The 18597-nt window shown below is 37.1% G+C and overlaps 1 protein-coding gene across 4 annotated transcripts in view; it reads right to left on the reverse strand.

Moving 5' to 3' along the window:
- Positions 1–2532: 2532 nt before the first annotated feature.
- MAPK6 (mitogen-activated protein kinase 6) overlaps positions 2533–18597 on the reverse strand; it is a 33461-nt gene continuing 17396 nt past the window's right edge. For 3 of the 4 annotated variants that reach the window (XM_069596503.1, XM_069596504.1, XM_069596505.1), the window contains exons 2-6: positions 15695–16883; positions 14158–14302; positions 10745–10909; positions 5923–6124; positions 2533–4894 (exon numbers count right to left, since the gene is read on the reverse strand). In XM_069596503.1, coding sequence (XP_069452604.1) covers positions 3793–4894; positions 5923–6124; positions 10745–10909; positions 14158–14302; positions 15695–16249 — 2169 coding nt within the window. In that variant the 5' untranslated portion in view covers positions 16250–16883 and the 3' untranslated portion in view covers positions 2533–3792. Of the gene's footprint in view, positions 4895–5922; positions 6125–10744; positions 10910–14152; positions 14303–15694; positions 16884–18597 lie in introns of those variants that run through there. The other variant, XM_069596506.1, reaches the window with a different exon arrangement.

Raw genomic sequence — 18597 nt, forward strand, 5'->3', positions numbered from 1 at the left:
AGTCGTGTCCGACTCTTTTGTGACCTCATTAACCGCAGCACGCCAGGCCTTCCTGTCCATCACCAACTCCTGGAGTTTATCCAAACTCATGTCCATTGAGTCAGTGACGCCATCTAACCATCTCACCCTGTTGTCCCGTTCTCCTCCTGCCTTCAATCTTTCCCAACATCAGGGTCTTTTCAAATGAGTCAGCTCTTCTCATCAGGTGGCCAAAATATTGGAGCTGGCAAGACTGCTGAAGATATTTCCCAGTACCAGTCAGTCTGTAAAGCAGACAAAGGTACCTGTTTTTTTCAAATGCAAAAATCAGAACAAAAAAATAACAAGAAACGGAAACAAGGCCCAAAGAAACAAAATGAATCCATAACTGACCAAAGAGAAATGGAGATCTATGCATCACCTGACAAATAACTCTATGATACAGTGGTGGACACATGTCATTATACAGTTGTCCAAACCCACGTACAATAGCAAGAGTTAACCCTAATTACGGTAAGCTAGGGGCTTGGGCTGATTCTGATGTGTCAGTGCTATGTTCTCAATTATAACAAATGTACCACTCTGCTGGGGGACGGTGATAATAGGGAAGATTATACATATATGGAGACAGTAGATACATCAGAAATCTTTGCACCTTATGCATATTTTTGCTGAGAATCTGAAATTTCCCTAAAAACAAATCCCATTAAAAAAAGACAAAAAAAGAAAAAGGCTTCAAATCAACAATCTAACTTTACACGTCAAGGAACAAGGGGAAAAAAAAAAAGAACTAAACCCAGTTATCAGAAGGAAGAAAATAAAAACTGGAATAGAAATAAATGGAAATATAGAAAAAGTAAACAAATTTAATAAATGCTTACCCAGAATAAGAGAGTCAACATAAATCAGAAATGAAAGAGAAATTAAAAAGGGATCATATAAGACTATAATGAACAACTGTATGCCAACAAATTGGATAACCTAGAAGAAATGGATACAATTCTAGAAATACGCAACCTACAAGAGTGAATTGTGAAGTGGAGATTAAATCAATCATCAAAAACCTCCCAACAAAGAAAGCCCAGGACCAGACAGATTCAATAGAGAAGTCTACCTAACATTTAAAGAAGAATTAATAATAAATCCTTTTGAAACTCTCCCAAAAAACTAGAGGGAATACTTCCAAACTCATTCTATGAGGCCAGCGTTATCCTGATAGCAAAATCAGACAAAGATATAAGAAAATAAAACTACAGACCAATATGACTGATGAATAGATACAAAAATCCTCAAAAAAAACAAAAAAGAAAGAAAGAAACCCCAAAACAAGCCAACTAAATCCAGTAGCATTTTGAAAGAATTATATACTATGGACAGGTGCAATTCCTGGAATATACGACTGGTTCAACATATGAAAAAAATCAATGTAATATAGCACATTATCAGGATAAATGTCAAAACCCACATGATTACTCTCAAGAGAAAAAGCATTTTACAAAATTCAACATCTTCTCATGATTAAAAAAAAAAAAAACTCAACAAAATAGGAACAGAAGGAAATTACTTCAAGATAGCAAAGGCTACATATGAAAATCCACAAGTAACATCATATCCAAATGTGAAAAACTGAAAACCTCTCCTCTAAGACCTTAACTTTTTAAGGTAATATGAGCATATAAATTCACAACAGTGATAGTCACTGAAGTCACTGAATTCATTGTAAATATATGTATCTTTAAAACCTTTGTGAATCCACATGAAATCAATAAATAGGTCAGTGGGAAGGCAGAAGTCCAGATATTAAGAGAATGTACAAAACAAGAATGGAAGACAAACAGGAAAAGTGACATTAAAGAAAGAATGGTCATATTTGGATAGGTAAATGGGTATGCTCTTGAGCAAAGGAAAGATGATGCAGAACAAATACATTTAATACAATTAAAATACAAATACATCCTCCAACTGCACAGTTCAAAGCTTCCACATACATCTTACATAATAGCTTTGAAATCTATAAAGCCTTCCCATTTTAATATGTGAGGTTAAGTCAACAAGAGATTTCTGTATGGAGACAAAGAGTCTTTTTCTTCTAAGTTTTTTAGCCTAACATAGTTTAAACTATAGTCACAATTCAAAGATGCTGAAAAGTGGAACTAGAGAAGATTCTGCTAGTGATTTTCATTCTAGCTAGGTAATCATTTTCATTACCTAGAGTGAAAGTCACTCAGTCGTGTTTGACTCTTTGCGACCCCATGGACTATATATATAGTCCATGGCATTTTCCAGGCCAGAATACTGGAGTGGGTAGCTGTTCCCTTCTCCAGGTGATCTTTCCGATCCAGGGATTGAACCTAGGTGTCCCACATTGCAAGTGGATTCTTTACCAGCTGAGCCACCAGGGAAGCCCAAGAATATTGGAGTGGGTAGCCGCCTATCCCTTCTCCAGCGGATCATCCCGACCCAGGAATCAAACCAGGGTCTCCTGCACTGCAGGTGGATTCTTTACTGGTAGCTGAGGTACCAGGGAAGCCAAAGAGTTAAACAGGAGCCATATTTGCTGGCCATGTTTTATTTGTCCTTTTTCTTCAAACAGGATAACCAAAGATACAGACAGTATTCCATAAAGTAAAATAGATGAGACAAATTCTAAGAGACTGCGATGCCACATGCTACATTTAACCTAATTTTATTCATGCTTGCTTTGGGATGGGGAATAGATCATTCAGTAAAAACATACAGTAAAAACAAAATATGTCTTATCATGTACAACTTTTAAACTACAATAATGATGTACCTTAATTACTTCCATGCACACAAGTCTAACATTACAGTTTTTTAAAAAATAAACACAATTAAGACTTCTAGGAGCATTTTATAATAAAGTAATTCCTAATTTTTCTTTGTAGATAGATCAAGCACCTCCAAAATACAAATTCCTATACACAGTGAGCGCTTTACTTAAAATGAATACTTAAGTAAATTAAGTACGTGGACAGCCTTAGGATAAGCTGACATTATATATTCAGCCAAGTAGGCAACAAACCATAGTGCCAAATGGAAAAAAGTGTATTTGCAAATAAATTTCAAAAACTAACTTTTTATAATTAAATACAGAAAATATACTGATTTGCTAAAATAAATAAGATGTGATGTAACACTTCACTATAAAGAATGCATACCAGAACATTTATAAACAGTGAGTGAATCTCATTAAGAAGAGTTTACTACAATAAACGCTGGCTAAATAGAAGTGCATATTGTGAAGCACTATGGGTGGTATATGTTTTGCCACATACTCTTGTTACCTTGAGGTAGATAACACATGTGTACCAAATTCGGCATTCATTTTCAGTTGCTGCTGGTATCATGTGTTTTTAAGAAATGTGTACAGTATGAAAAACTTGAAAATACTCATGAATGAAAAATGTTTTAGGAAAAAAATAGATATTTTCATGCAATTATGTACAGTCTCACTGTGTAAATTTCAAGGCAAGATTTTTGTTTCCTGTAAAACATATCATTGTTCTATAAGAGAATGTTTTTTACTTGTCTTAGTGCATTTCTTTTGTCTCCTCCTGCATTGCATTATTTTGCTCTATTCTTTATTTTTGTGTGCAAACGACATGCCAGTTAAAATGAACACCATCTCACATGTAGAAAAAAAGTCTGGATTTTAAAAACCAAGAGAAAAATCCTTTCTAAATGACACCATCTGATTCAAGTAAAAAAAAAAAAAAAAAAGACTTAAACACTAGTAATAAAAAAAGACAAAACACATTTCATGAATACAGAGAGAAATGTCTGCTGAGTGTTTTAGTTCAGATGTTTCAGAATGCTGCTGTATGTCTTATGAGGAATCTGAGGGGAAGATTTCATAGCAGAAGGTGTTAATGTGGCCTGTATTGACTTAAGTGGTGACCCAACTGGACTGTGGAACTGCGGGATGCCTATGGATTCAAGCTGCTTGTTGAAGAGGAACTCCCCACTGCTGTTCAGAAATCCTTCCTCATTTCCTCTCTCCCCAAGCTTCCCATCCTCTATCGGCTCAGTTTCTAGCATTTCAGTATCTTCTTTCCTGCTAAAAAACTTGTCCAGGTAACTGGTGTAAGTGTTTTCCTTTTCAATTTGCTCATCCTTCCTTACCTCACAACAAAACTGATTTATGAGAAAACAGTCCTCCCCACCACCCACAAACTGGCTATCCCAAGAAGACTGGTACAATGCTTCTAATTGAGCCAAATTTGCCATTCCTTTTTCCTGTTTTTCTTGGCTTACTGACTTTGATATCAAACTTTTCAATTCTAGTTGGGACACTGAGCTATTCAAGTCATTTAATTTGTCAACAACATCAGTAGCCTCATGTTGTGAACTAAGTTGAATAGTTCCTGCAATAAAGGAATCAAAGTCAAATCCCTGATTCTTTTCCCTTTCTTTTTCAGCCAGTTGCTGTGATGCTTCCTCTAAAGCTATCTGGGCTTTAACCAATCCATTCCTTTCACATTTTGACTTGCCCTTCTTATCAGATTTTTCTTTGCTTTGTTCTTTCCAATTAGAAAGATCTATAATAAGCTTGGGCTCATAATAATGATTAACTTCACTCTCTCTCCAGACTAAGTTATCTAAATATGATGATGACCTCGTTTTGTAGTTACAAGTATGGCTACACTCCAGATCACAGTATTTGTTTTCGTGATGATCTGGGTACTGCCAACAAGGCTCAGTAGAGTAACTAGTGTCAAAAGCAGGATCCTCCAAATACTTTTCACGATCTCCATCCAAATATTTTCGAGGATCAACTTGTACTTCTTCTTCATCAGTGACATCAGACAGAGCTCTTGGGTCTAGCTGAACTTCCTCAATATCAAAGTTGTTATGTATAGGCCAATCATGCTCTGAAAATTGACAATCATGGTACCTGAAAAAAATTAAAACATTAGTGTTACTCCAGGTATATGATTTCACTTTCAAATTTACTGCCTGCCTTTTGGGTCAAAGCACTATGCTTACTAGGTCTATGAGGAGAATAATAAGAGTATTAAGTCATATAAGAATTTATAATCTTAATGGATAGGTAAGCCTTGTTACTATATAAAGCGATATGATGCAATGGAGCATATAATTACATAAACTTCACATAAAGCCACACCTCAGTGGCTGGCAGGTCTACAGTTCAATTTTAAAATTTCTACAAACATAATTTCACACACGGGGAAAAAAAAAACCTTTATGGCCACAAAATGTAGATTTCTAATTTCAATCAGGTGCCATACAGATTTTCACTCTCTGGTAACAAAGCAGACTAGAAGAAGGCTTGCTGGAACTCATCCCCACGAGCAGAACAAAACAAGTCTCCATGTACGAGCAGAACAAAACAAGTCTCCATGTAAATGTGTTACTGAATGTGGTATCCTCTTACTGACACATTCCAGCAAGGTGCCCACACTACAACCAAGCAGAGGCAGACTAAGACACAAGCGAAAACAGTGGCAGTTGAACAGAAGAGAATAGAAAAGAAATCAGATGACTTAACTAATAAGTATGGTAGAAAATGTCGAGATTGGAAGACATCTGGGTATGTATGAAACAACTATAGTAGAAATGTTCATGTAGATGGTTGGCAGATATGTTTGATCATAAATGCTTCAACATTTTAGGAGTTAAAAAATGCAGCAAGTAAACAAACTAATTTCAACGTTAACTACTTCTTGTTCCAAAGTAGCATTTAACTTTTCCCATTATGTATATACTAAGCAGTAACTATTAAATATTGAAATTACATAAAGGCTATTCAAAGACAGCAATAAGTTAAGCAGAAATCCAAAAAGACCATTTCTAAATTTTTAAGATTTTTACATTGTCTTATCATATACAATTTAAAATAAAACTCACTAAATTATGTTTTATTGAAAACAAAAGCTTTTCCTAATTTAGGGTCAGTTTTACCTTTCCCAGTTATAAATGTGACTATGAGTTTCATCCATAAGCAAAATATCATCAACTTCATCTTCAATATGAAAAGGATGACTTGAGATTGGCTCATCCATTGGAAAAGAATAAATGCTCATGTAAGGATGGGAAAGCGCTTCTTCTGCTGTCAACCGATCCATGGGGCTGAATGTCAAAATTTGTTCCAGGAAATCCAGTGCTACAAGAGGAAGAAAAAAACCTTAACTGTACTGGAGGTCCACCAACCCATAAAGAAAAAAAGGGATTACACAATTAAAAGGTAAGTTAATTTAAGTTCTGTCAGAGAAACAAAACAACATACCTGATTCACTGATTAAAAAGACATGTGTCCAAGAAACAAAGTAAGTGTTGAAATATATCCCAATCTCATATTATGGCCAATTATAAAGGAAAAAGAATATATGAAGTTGAACCGTATGAAATTTTCCTTTTTGTCAGTCAAAAACAGTCAAATAACAGCAATTTCATATGGCATAACCTGATACATAGGTCCTAATTTCAGCTTTGCAACTCACTAGTTAGCTGGATTACTAGCTATGTGGAACCGGAGAGGTTAAACGTGCTGAACTTCCATTTCTTCATGTGTAGAATGGATACAGAGGTAGGTATAAGGTATAAAAATGAAATGTATAGTGTTTAGTGCTCAATATAAAGCCCTTTGCTCCCCTTACCTCACTGACCGGCTGTTCTAATTTTGTTGACTTCTGTTTCACACCAATCATACTACTGCAGATCACATAATGCATTTGATCACTTTAGAGCTACAGCATAGCTACCACAAACCCAGTTCTTTTCACCAATTCAGATGGCATCACTCTGTCACCAGCCCTCCACCACCACCACACACTTGAATGCCTTATGAGTTACACCATCTTAAAGTCTGAACCATTCCCACCTTCCACTTTTTCTGTTTCCTAGTTATACAGTACTGATAAAAGCTGGATGCAAAATCACGTGTGTGTGTGTGTATATATATATATATATATATATATATATATATATATATATATAAAAGCTCTCTATAGAATCACACATACTGTGGAATTTCAACTGGCCTTTGAAATGGCTCAGCAATGTTCCTCACCATTTCTTTATGCTCTCAATCTTCTCATTATTCTTAGCAGATAAACCTTCTTCACATTTATCTCAATCCCTACTTCTTCACTCTAGCCTGGCACACAGCTACTGATCCTTGCCTTCTATCTCAACGGAAAAGCTGGTCAGCACTTCTGTAAAACTAAGCTACACTCTAGAAAGGACCTTATTCTCAACTCCCAATCTCTCATTAATATTAAAAGTAGATGACATTTATACAGCCATTTATATTCCACAAAGTGCTTCACTACATTATCTCATTCAATCCTCAAATCAGTCCAATTAAGTACTAAAGAGAAGAAAGGTAAGGCTCCTTGTTATTCCTACCCTTCAGTGGCCCAGGGCTGAGGTTCCTGCCTATGCTCCACCTTTTCCCCACCCGCCACAGATATGCAGATGACACCACGCTTATGGCAGAAAGTGAAGAGGAACTAAAAAGCCTCTTGATGAAAGTGAAAGTGGAGAGGGAAAAGTTGGCTTAAAGCTCAACATTCAGAAAACAAACATCATGGCATCCGGTCCCATCACTTCATGGGAAATAGATGGGGAAACAGTGGAAACAGTGTCAGACTTTATTTTTTTGGGCTCCAAAATCACTCCAGATGGTGACTGCAGCCATGAAATTAAAAGACGCTTACTCCTTGGAAGAAAAGTTATGACCAACCTAGATAGTATATTCAAAAGCAGAGACATTACTTTGTCGACTAAGGTCTGTCTAGTCAAGGCTATGGTTTTTCCTGTGGTCATATATGGATGTGAGAGTTGGACTGTGAAGAAGGCTGAGCGCCGAAGAATTGATGCTTTTGAACTGTGGTGTTGGAGAAGACTCTTGAGAGTCCCTTGGACTGCAAGGAGATCCAATCAATCCATTCTAAAGCAGATTAGCCCTGGGATTTCTTTGGAAGGAATGATGCTAAAGCTGAAACTCCAATACTCTGGCCACCTCATGCGAAGAGCTGACTCAATGGAAAAGACTCTGATGCTGGGAGGGATTGGGGGCAGGAGGAGAAGGGGACGACCGAGGATGAGATGGCTGGATGGCATCACTGACTTGATGGACGTGAGTCTGAGTGAACTCTGGGAGTTGGTGATGGACAGGGAGGCCTGGCGTGCTGCGATTCACGGGGTCGCAAAGAGTCAGACACAACTGAGCGACTGAACTGAACTGGACCTAGGAAGTGATTTCATGATACGTCAAGCTGTTCTTGGTTCTTCTGCAAGTCAGTGCCCCATATGTCTCAAGGCAAGAGACAATCTAAGGCACAGTTACAGACAGGTGACTCAGCATAACTGCCATTCTCAGAGTGAAACATGAGAGGAATATACTCTAGAATCCCTAAAACTGATAGCAGGGAGAAACAGGAGGGCTAACAAACTAGTCAGGCTGCACTCCCAAATGTATGCAAATAAAAAACATTTCCATCATCATGAAAATTCTATTGGATAGCCCTGCTCTAGAGGAAATCAGTCTATTTACTACAATGGTATGCTAAGATAAAGAAATAAGTAGTAAATTATAGAGAAAGGGAGGATAAAAGGTAACCATGAAGGAAAATTTAAAAGACTGCGTATCCATTTAAAGACATTAACCAGTACAGGGTTCCAGTAGTCTTAATGTGTCAGTTCACATGTACTTAATCTTGTTTGCTTTTTCCCTCTGAAGATCATGAATAGAATGTGAGAAAGGAACATATACTAGAGTTCCCCAATGCTCAGAAGGTAGCCCCCCCCAAACAAAATTCCAGTGTTAATGAAGAAGAAACTTGCAGGGCACATCTGTGTAACGAGTCCTTAGCTTCAGGAACTGTGAACACTCTGCACTGCATTTGTATCGAGTGCAGCTGGCACTAGTGGTAAAGAGTCTGCCTGTCAATGCGTAAGACGAAGCAGACGTAGGTTTGATCCCTGGGTCGGGAAGATCCCCTGGAGCAGAAAATGGCAACCCACTGCAGTATTCTTGCCTGAAAAATCCTGTGGACAGAGAAGCCTGATGGGCTACAGTCCATGGGGTCGCAAAGAGTTGGACATGAATGAGTACGTGCATGCACCCACACACACACAGAGTTCTATCACTTATGAAAATCAAGAATCCTTGTCCAATGGTTACTTTTAATGAATCTATTATCAAAGACATTCGTTCAACACATTATGAATAAATCCCAGGCACCAACTACATATTCAGGTTCGTTCACAGCTGACTAATGAGGGCAAGGGAAAAAAAGATTCAAATTTAATTAGGTTACAAATGCTTCAACAGCAACATTCTGTATTCCTAGCTTGCCTCTTTTGATAAGACTCAGCAATGGCAACAATGACTCTGAGCCAATCCCTGAGCACTCTCTCTCAACTTGGCTGAGCAGGGTCATACCTGCAGAGCAGACACATGTCCCGCTTGCCTCCCCACCTCTGGATTCTGATTTAACATTGTGCACTTTTTAAAGAATTCCAACAGACAACTCTGAGGCATAGTCAAGTGCTACGTGACTGCCGTTCAGTTATGAACAAGGATGCTATCATGACAGTGGCAACAAGATCAGGAGTCAGAAACTCAGCAATATATTACTAACTGTTAAGATACTCTAAAAGATGGGTTAAAAATGTAGCATTCCTGAAAAGGAAGCTTATGAAACCTGTTGAAATTAAATACAGTTGCTTCCTTTTCATTCAGGCATTTACTAATGAGTTCCAAGCATAGCTGAGGGGAAAAAAGATGACATCCACTGCCTATTTCTCAAAACACTTGCTAAGTTAAAGCACTTTGATACACATTAACCTTAACTACATAATGATCAGAGTGGGTGATGTGAACAATAAATGTATAATTAAGAGAAAGTTTAAGATGTTTAGGAAACTGTATCTCGCTAACTTTATGACTCAGGAAAGAACTATCACAATTCTGGGATGGATACAGCTAAATACAGTACAATAATCCTTAAAGGTATGATACAGTCAACTTTTAAGGACGATATTTTTCATTTCTAATGCTCTTCTTTTAAAAAATGTTTTCTTATTACAGATAACTATTACAACATTTAGATTTTTGTATCTTATTTGTATCAACAAACCCTAAAGATACATCTCTCCATTCTGATGTATGAAATTAACTGCTTTAGTGATCAATGAAGTTTTGATTCTCTCCATGTTCCTATTACTTTCAAGTCTGCACAAACTGTCACATTTAGCACCCAGTATTACCAACACCAATCTGCAATCTTTTATGTAACAAGTTTGTTCATATGTAGTTTTGATCTTTCCTCCATCTATTCCTTGCTCTAAAACCCTTGCTTTCCTTCAACTCAATTCCCTCTTTCATATCTAAATCACACTCATATTTGAACCCTTACTTACTTATCATATAACCCTCAGAGAATCCCATTCCAGCTCAGTGACAGTCAGTGATAAACATGTTCACCTAGCAGAGACAATCAGAAGTAAAAGTTGGAAAAGCACACGGAGTCAGAACTAGGCAAGAGGGGTACACTGGAATCTGGAAAATTACTCAGAGCAAAGAAAAGATTCCCAGCCTAAGTGTCTGGCTATAAAAAGGAAAGCGAGAGCTGAAGTTTTAGGTGTACTCTGAATGCCTAAAGACTGTTTGGGAGAATGCCACATCTATAACAATAAAAAGCTAAAGCTTCCCTACATACATCCTGCTCACACATAAACACACCATTACATGATGGTTACTTTTCAGCTATAGTACCTTCTCGACTAATTCCTGGAAGCAGCTGAGTTAAAGGTTTGTGTGGCTCAGTCATGTCATTTCTAATGTAAACTGGAATTACGCTGAGAAGCTCCTGACGATCTTCCTCATGGACAACAGGAATAGATTCTAAAATCAGCTGCATCTGTTCAAGTTCATGTGCACCTAGATGAGATTAAAAAATACCAAATGTAACATTAATAAACACATTTCTCAATGTTTAACCTATTGGCAATAAACATTCTAAAGCTACAGGAAATTAACAGAACTGTAATGACCATCGAAGGGGAAAATGGTTTTAACTGCATCATTAATCAGCAGATTTCACTGCTTTGAACATCATCATCAATCTGCTCAAAAATAAATTATCTTTTTCAAATTCTGCTCATTGATACGTTCAGTTTTAGCTGCTTTGTTTCCGTAAGAAATTGACTTGAAGTCTGGCCTCATATTAAGGTATCACAAAGTAGTGAAAAAAGCAATAAACTGAGATTTTAAAAGATGAGATTCTAGTCTCAACCTTACATACTAATTAATTAACTCACTATAACTCAGAGAATACCTAACACAGTAATGACTTAATTTCACTATCAATAAAATAAAGCCTTAGACTAGATTTGTGAAACAGAAAGTTTTATAGTTATGGATTAGGCTCAGTTAACATTCCAGAATTACTTATAAAAGAAATAAAAGGGGAAACTTCAGGCTAAATGGGCAGCTAATATTAAAAAAAAAAAAAACAAACATTCATTTGTTTTTCCACTTATGTCTAGAAACTCATTCAACAATCAAAAATTTTCTTGAGTGCCTACCATGAGCAAGGCACTTTAGAATACACCTGTGAAACAAAACTGACCAGATTCCTGCCTTCGCAGAGCTCACAGTATAATGGAGGAAGACAGACAACAACTTCTGTAAACATTTACATCAAACAGTGTCAAATGAAGAAAATTAGAGTAAGCTAAGGAGGACAGAAAGTGAAGAGGAACCAAAAAGCCTCTTGATGAAAGTTAAAGAGAAGAGTGAAAAAGTTGGCTTAAAGCTCAGTATTCAGAAAACGAAGGTCATGGCATCCGGTCCCATCACTTCATGGCAAGCAGATGGGGAAACAGTTGACACAGTGGCTGACTTTATTTTGGGGGGCTCCAAAATCACTGCAGATGGTGACTGCAGCCATGAAATTAAAAGATGCTTACTCCTTGGAAAGAAAGTTATGACCAACCTAGATAGCATATTCAAAAGCAGAGACATTACTTTGCCAACAAAGGTCCATCTAGTTAAGGCTATGGTTTTTCCAGTGGTCATGTATGGATGTGAGAGTTGGACTGTGAAGAAGGCTGAGCGCCGAAGAATTGATGCTTTTGAACTGTGGTGTTGGAGAAGACTCTTGAGAGTCCCTTGGACTGCACGGAGATCCGACCAGTCCATTCTAAAGGAGATCAGTCCTGGGTGTTTCTTGGAAGGAACGATGCTAAAGCTGAAACTCCAATACTTTGGCCATCTCATGCAAAGAGTTGACTCATTGGAAAAGACTCTGATGCTGGGAGGAATTGGGGGCAGGAGGAGAAGGGGACGACAGAGGATGAGATGGCTGGATGGCATCACCGACTTGATGGACATGAGTCTGAGTGAACTCTGGGAGTTGGTGATGGACAGGGAGGCCTGGCGTGCTGCGATTCATGGGGTTGCAAAGAGTCGGACACGACTGAGCGACTCAACTGAACTGAACTGAAGGGGGACAGAGAGCACTGTTAGGAGTACAGTTAATTTATATTAACAACCCCTTGGTTGTTATGACCATATCATCCTTATGACCAAGGAAGGCCTCACTGAGAAGCTGACAAGGAAGTTAGGTAATATACCATACATTCATAAAGAGGAAGGGAGTTCCAGGAAGATGAGAAAGGGCCCAAAGGCCTAAAGGAGACAGCGGGCTTGGTGTGTCCAAGAAAGAACAATTAGGCAAGTGTAGCTGAAGTACAGTGACTAAGGAAAGTGACAAGAGATGAGCCCAGTGGTACCATAACACTGAGAGTTTACATCATTCTGAATTAGATAAGAAACCATTACAGAGTTCTGAACAGAGAAATGCCATGAGCTATGTTTTCAGAAAACTACTATGTGGCTATGTCGTAACTAGACCACAGACAAGAAGAGTTAAAGCAGTAAAGCCAGTTAAGAGATCATGTGTTAGACTAGGAAAGGCAGAATGGCTTCCTCGACTGGGAGGATGAGAGTAGTGAAAGGGATACTAGCAGTACGATTCAAGATATACTTTAAAGAAACAGCCCATAAGACCTGTTAAGGAGAAAAGTGAAAGATGATGCCAAGATTTGGGCCTGAGCAACTAAGAAGTGGGACTGGTTTACTAAGATGAGGAAGACAGCAGAAAGAGGAAGTATGAGGGAGAGATATCAGGAGGTCAGTTTTGGATAAGTTAAATTTGAGATGCCATTAAACATCTAAGTGGAGATACTGAGTAAGACCAAAAAACAAGGCTAGGGCACTTACTATAGGTTAAAAATACACAGATTTCCAGTGAATGCTTAGGCCTTGCCTTTTATCACTATTAATATGAGGCCCATCCTAACCAATAGATTTCCCTCATTCTGCTTTTACTGAATGGTTCACAAACCTACTGAAAAGGTTTTAGGAGGGAACTAAAACTGAGCTCATTTCATAAGCATTTCTGTTTAATTAAATGTTTAAAGTGTACAAAGATTTAAAATAAAAAATTGTTTTATTTAGATTTGTTTTAATCCACCTTAACTCAAAACTTTCTCATGCACTTTTTTAGATTCCCTCATAGCACCAAACTCATTATAAAATTGGTTGTTTCTGAAATATCACATCAGTCAGGCCAACAGGATATGGCAGTTCAAGCAACAGGGTTAACAGGTATCATTTAACAAAACCGACCGACAAATATTGATCTATAAAACAGGAAATTCTGCTTAAGAAATAAAGATATATAAAAAAGAAACACTAGAATTCAGACTAACTTTACCGAACAATCCAGTGAATATGTAAATGTTCTCAATCTTCAAAATACCATTTTATCTTTTCATTTTAAGTTTCAGTTCAGTTCAGTCGCTCAGTCGTGTCTGACTCTTTGCGACCCCATGAATCGCAGCACACCAGGCCTCCCTGTCCATCACCAACTCCTGGAGTTCACTCAGACTCACGTCCATCGAGTCAGTGATGCCATCCAGCCATCTCATCCTCGGTCGTCTCCTTCTCCTCCTGCCTCCAAATCCCTCCCAGCATCAGTCTTTTCCAATGAGTCAACACTTCGCATTAATAGTTTAGACTATAATAAATTGGTTTAAATCTTACATAAATCTTGATTCATAGAAATATATGAAATTATTTCTCCTTGGGATAATTTTCCCATTTATTTAAAAATTTCTAACCTGCAAAGAGGGTTTTACCAGTCAGCATTTCAGCAAAGATGCAGCCTGCAGCCCACATGTCAATGGCTTTAGTATAATTATTAGGAGAAAGTAAAAGACGTGGAGATCTGTACCATTTAGTAACCAATCCTTCAGAAAGATGACCCTGAAAAAGAAACAAAAATATACTTTTTACTTTAGCTGAATAACAGTACGTAAAACATGATTCATTAAAGAGCCCTTAATCTAAAAACAAATTATAACTGTAAAATCCTTAAACAGCACTGGTGGCTTCTATGCTTATCTTCAAGGCTCTTGCACTGCTGAGGCTGTATGGAGATTAAACTCCCCCGTAACATATCATCTATAACATGATATTCTCATGAAGTATTCCGACCAAAGAGTACTGTAAGGATTCAGTGTTAACTCTAGGGCACATATTCCCGACAGGCTTGAGAAGAGAAGCTATTTATCACTTCAAGTCAACAATGAGGCAGGTATGCTTTAAATCAATGAGAGAAAGCCAGGAAAGAGTACCAAAGGTGAGCTATTTATAAAGCAATGCCAGCCTCCTCACTGACAAACCAGGGGACCTGGCTATATTGCACACGCCATTTCTAATCAATTTCACTACTTTATATTTATGAAGTATTTGACAAAAACAGTTAAACACAGTTTGCCTTGTTTCATTCTAAAAATAATGCTGAGAAAATATGAAAGTAGATATTAACACTCAGGTTAAGGAGTCTGCAGGTCATATAGTTTAGCTGGATGTAGAAATGGAACTCAATTTTAGATAGTGTAACTCCTAGTTCAGTGTTCTATCCACAATACTTCACTGTTATCCATAAAGATGTGGCCATCCATTTCATTTTGGTATTCAATTTCGATCCTGAAGTTTTTTTAAAGTTAAGTTATACTCAATGTAAGATGATACATGCAAATACCAAGATGTGTCTTAGATGTATGCTATGGGAAGCCAAGCAAGCAGGCTTCCCAGGGATGGTTTATACCAAAACAGCTCCATTTTTACATTTTAAACATCAGGGTCCCACGTATGATTTCATTTGAAAACTAAAAAACTAAAACTAAAGAGTTCAGCTCAAAAAATGTCATTAATTTCCTGTACAAAAGCAAATTTATTTAAGGGAAAGTTACTATGAATTCTTCTGCCTATTCTTACTGCCTACTTTATGTTTGTGCAAATTTAGATTTCAAACTAAGTTTGCTAAACAAGGCATAAGAGAAGAGTATATCCAAACAAACAAAAAAAAGTAAAAGTTGAAACAACAACCTTCTGCCCTAAACACATGATATATCCTACTTTTAAGTAAGAGAGAATTTCAGTTATTACAAATACCCAGAATTTGTATTTAACTAGGATCCCATTCCACCTTCACTTCAAACACAGGGAGATTGTGAATGGAAAAAAGGTAGTATGCAGAGTTTAATACAATTAACTACAAATTCTGCCACCACGCACAAAGGAAATTACAAGCACCTGTTTCTGATGATGTGTATCAATTTAGAGGTCTGTCTCAACTGACTTTCCACATACCTTATGGGAATAATGAGGATCCATGATCCGTGCAAGACCAAAGTCACCTATCTTCAGCACCAAGTCTTCAGTATTAATGAAAAGATTCGCTGGTTTGAGGTCTCTGTGCAGCACGTTTGCTGAGTGAATGTATTTGAGCCCACGCAGCAGCTGATACATGAAAAGCCTGGCGTGCTCCTCCAGTAAAGGGCCCTGCTCCAGCACATTGGCCAAGTCCGTCTCCATGTACTCCTGAACAATGTAAACGCTGCTCAGTTCGGTAAGAGAGCCCACGTCATCTGATAACTGGCTTCCACTAGGACCAAGAATTTCAAACACCTTCACAATGTTATCGTGGTCAAGTCTTCTAATAATTTTGATTTCACGTAGAGCATGTTTGACACTCTGGGGATCAGTAAGGACAATTTTCTTGATGGCTACTCTTTTGTCACAGTCATTGTCTACAGCAGAAAAAACCAAGCCATTGCCTCCACAACCCAATGGTTTTAAGTCCATATACCTAGAGCCCAGATCAAAACCATGAATGTTCATGAGACTTTCAAATTTCTCTGCCATTTTGAAACCCTTACTATTGGCTTTTCCTTTCAAAGTGTTGAACTTGTGTGAACAAGGAAGAAAACTGGCATCAAAAGGAAAGATCTTTTAAAAAGGGAGAAAAAAATAATTCTGCGTCCACAGCAAGATGGTTTCTTGATGCTCATTGCATATGCCAACCAGGCCTGTTGAGTTCCCCTTAGATTTAAAGCTCAAAAAGCTCTACTCATACTGAGAATTAAAAAGATTGCAGTACTCATAGTTCAAGAAAGGGACAGCAACTCTGCAGACATTTAAAGAAAACACTCAAGAAACTCAAACGGAATGAAATGACATACTATGCACTCAGATTTACTGTGCTGAAGGATTTAACATTTAACAAAAATGTGAATAAATATGCACACAATAGGCTTCTATGAACATTCTCCTCACAGTGCAGATACATTCAGTGTTGGACTGGTCCTGAGCAGCATCATTCTAAGGTGCTGGTAAGCGCTATTTCCGTTTTGCTTCTTTTCTTCCTCTGTTGCTGTATATTTCAACAGGAAGCCCTGGCGGCTGTTGGTTAACAGAAGATGTCTTTTGTTAGTGATCAGGTGGCTCCAGCTCACCACAATCACAATCAAAGCTACCGTCCATCTTACTCTGATACAACCTGGAGGATGAGAAAAAAGAAGGAAAAGAGTCACCACTGCAGGAAATGCTCTTTTAATCAACTTTATAAAATGACACAAACTGGGCATTTAGCTATAAGCTACCACTGGTGGTATATTAAACTTACATACATCACTAAATGGAAAGATTACCCTCAATCAAAAATAGCTACCTATGTTGTAAGCAATTCACATGTGTTACTCAGGCTCCAGACCTCACCATACTAGATTCTTTGTATTACCTAGGTCATTAGGTTGTATAATTTCTTAAATGCCAATGAGCAAAGGAAAAGTCCATAATATTTTTACAGAATTCTTTAGAATTTTTCAGTAAAGCATTTACAACATTTTTCTAAAAATACATATATAATAACTTCAAGTGTTAGTTCATTAAAGGGCATGTTTATTTATTAACTCTGCCTGACAGAGTTAATGCCTGACAATACCTAATAAACAAAAATGTAGCAGTACAAATTAACAAATTTGCCAAACATGCTCTTAAACTTACAAGGTGAACTTTGAAAGTTCACTTACACAGGGGTGAACTTAAACAGTGAATAAACCTATGAATAAAGCCTATGAAATGTTTAACTTCACTGATGATCAAAAATATCAAATTACTTCATGAAGATGATATTTCAGATTGGAAAAATAGTTTGAATGAAGTGTCTCAACTGCAAATATCAAGTCTGAAGAGGAATGTGGAAAAACAGGAACTTTCCTACAAAAATGGTGAGAGTTTACAAGGGACAGTTAGGGAGTTTGGGATTGACATGTATATAAAATGTTATAATTAAAATGGATAACCAACAAGAACCTACTGTAGAGCACAGAGAACTCTGCTCAACATTATGTGGCAGCCAGGATAGGAGGGGAGAGTTTAGGGGAGAATGGATACATGCACATGTATGGCTGAGTCCCTTTGCTGTCCACCTTAAACTATCACATCATTATTCATCAGTTATACTCCAATTTAAAGTTAATAAAAAATTAAAACAAAATAAAGTTATCATAAAATATTGGGAAAGAGTAAGAACATCAAAAAACAATTTGGCATAAGTAAATACATAAGTAAATAAATAAATATCATACCTATGACTTGGCAACTTTTCTTCAAGGAAAATTCCCTAGAGAAGTGCTTGCAAATGGATATACAGATGTTCATTTTTTTTTTTTTTTGGAATAGCAAAATAACAAAAATAGCCTAAACTTTCAACAATAAGAATAAATGAGTTATAGTCATACAGTGAACTACTATATAACAGTAAAAATGAATATGGCAGAAATCATCAAATATACACTAAATTTAAAAAGCAAACTGCATACAAAAATATACATGCTGCAACTAGTTATAGCAGGTGGATAAACATGCAAAATAAAGCTATTTTAAGGTACATTCAGATGTAGCAAAAGTATAAAAACATAAGATTGATAAATAACAAATGAAAGATAATAATCACCTTAGGAATGAAGAAAGAAACAAGAATGGGGCGGGGGGATTACACAGCATGCTTCAACCAATCTTTAATGTGTTATTTTTTAAAAAACAACTGAAGTATGACAAATTATTAGAATGTTATAGAATTAGGTAGACTGTAAATGAAGAGTTCATATTATAGGGGGAAACGCAGGCAGACAAAAAAGAAAAACACATATTAAATGGCAATAAGTGGTATGGAAAAATAAAATAGAGAAAAGAGACAAAGAGCGTAGTGA

Source organism: Ovis canadensis, chromosome 7 (genome assembly GCF_042477335.2).
Source record: "Ovis canadensis isolate MfBH-ARS-UI-01 breed Bighorn chromosome 7, ARS-UI_OviCan_v2, whole genome shotgun sequence".
Taxonomy (NCBI): domain Eukaryota; kingdom Metazoa; phylum Chordata; class Mammalia; order Artiodactyla; family Bovidae; genus Ovis; species Ovis canadensis.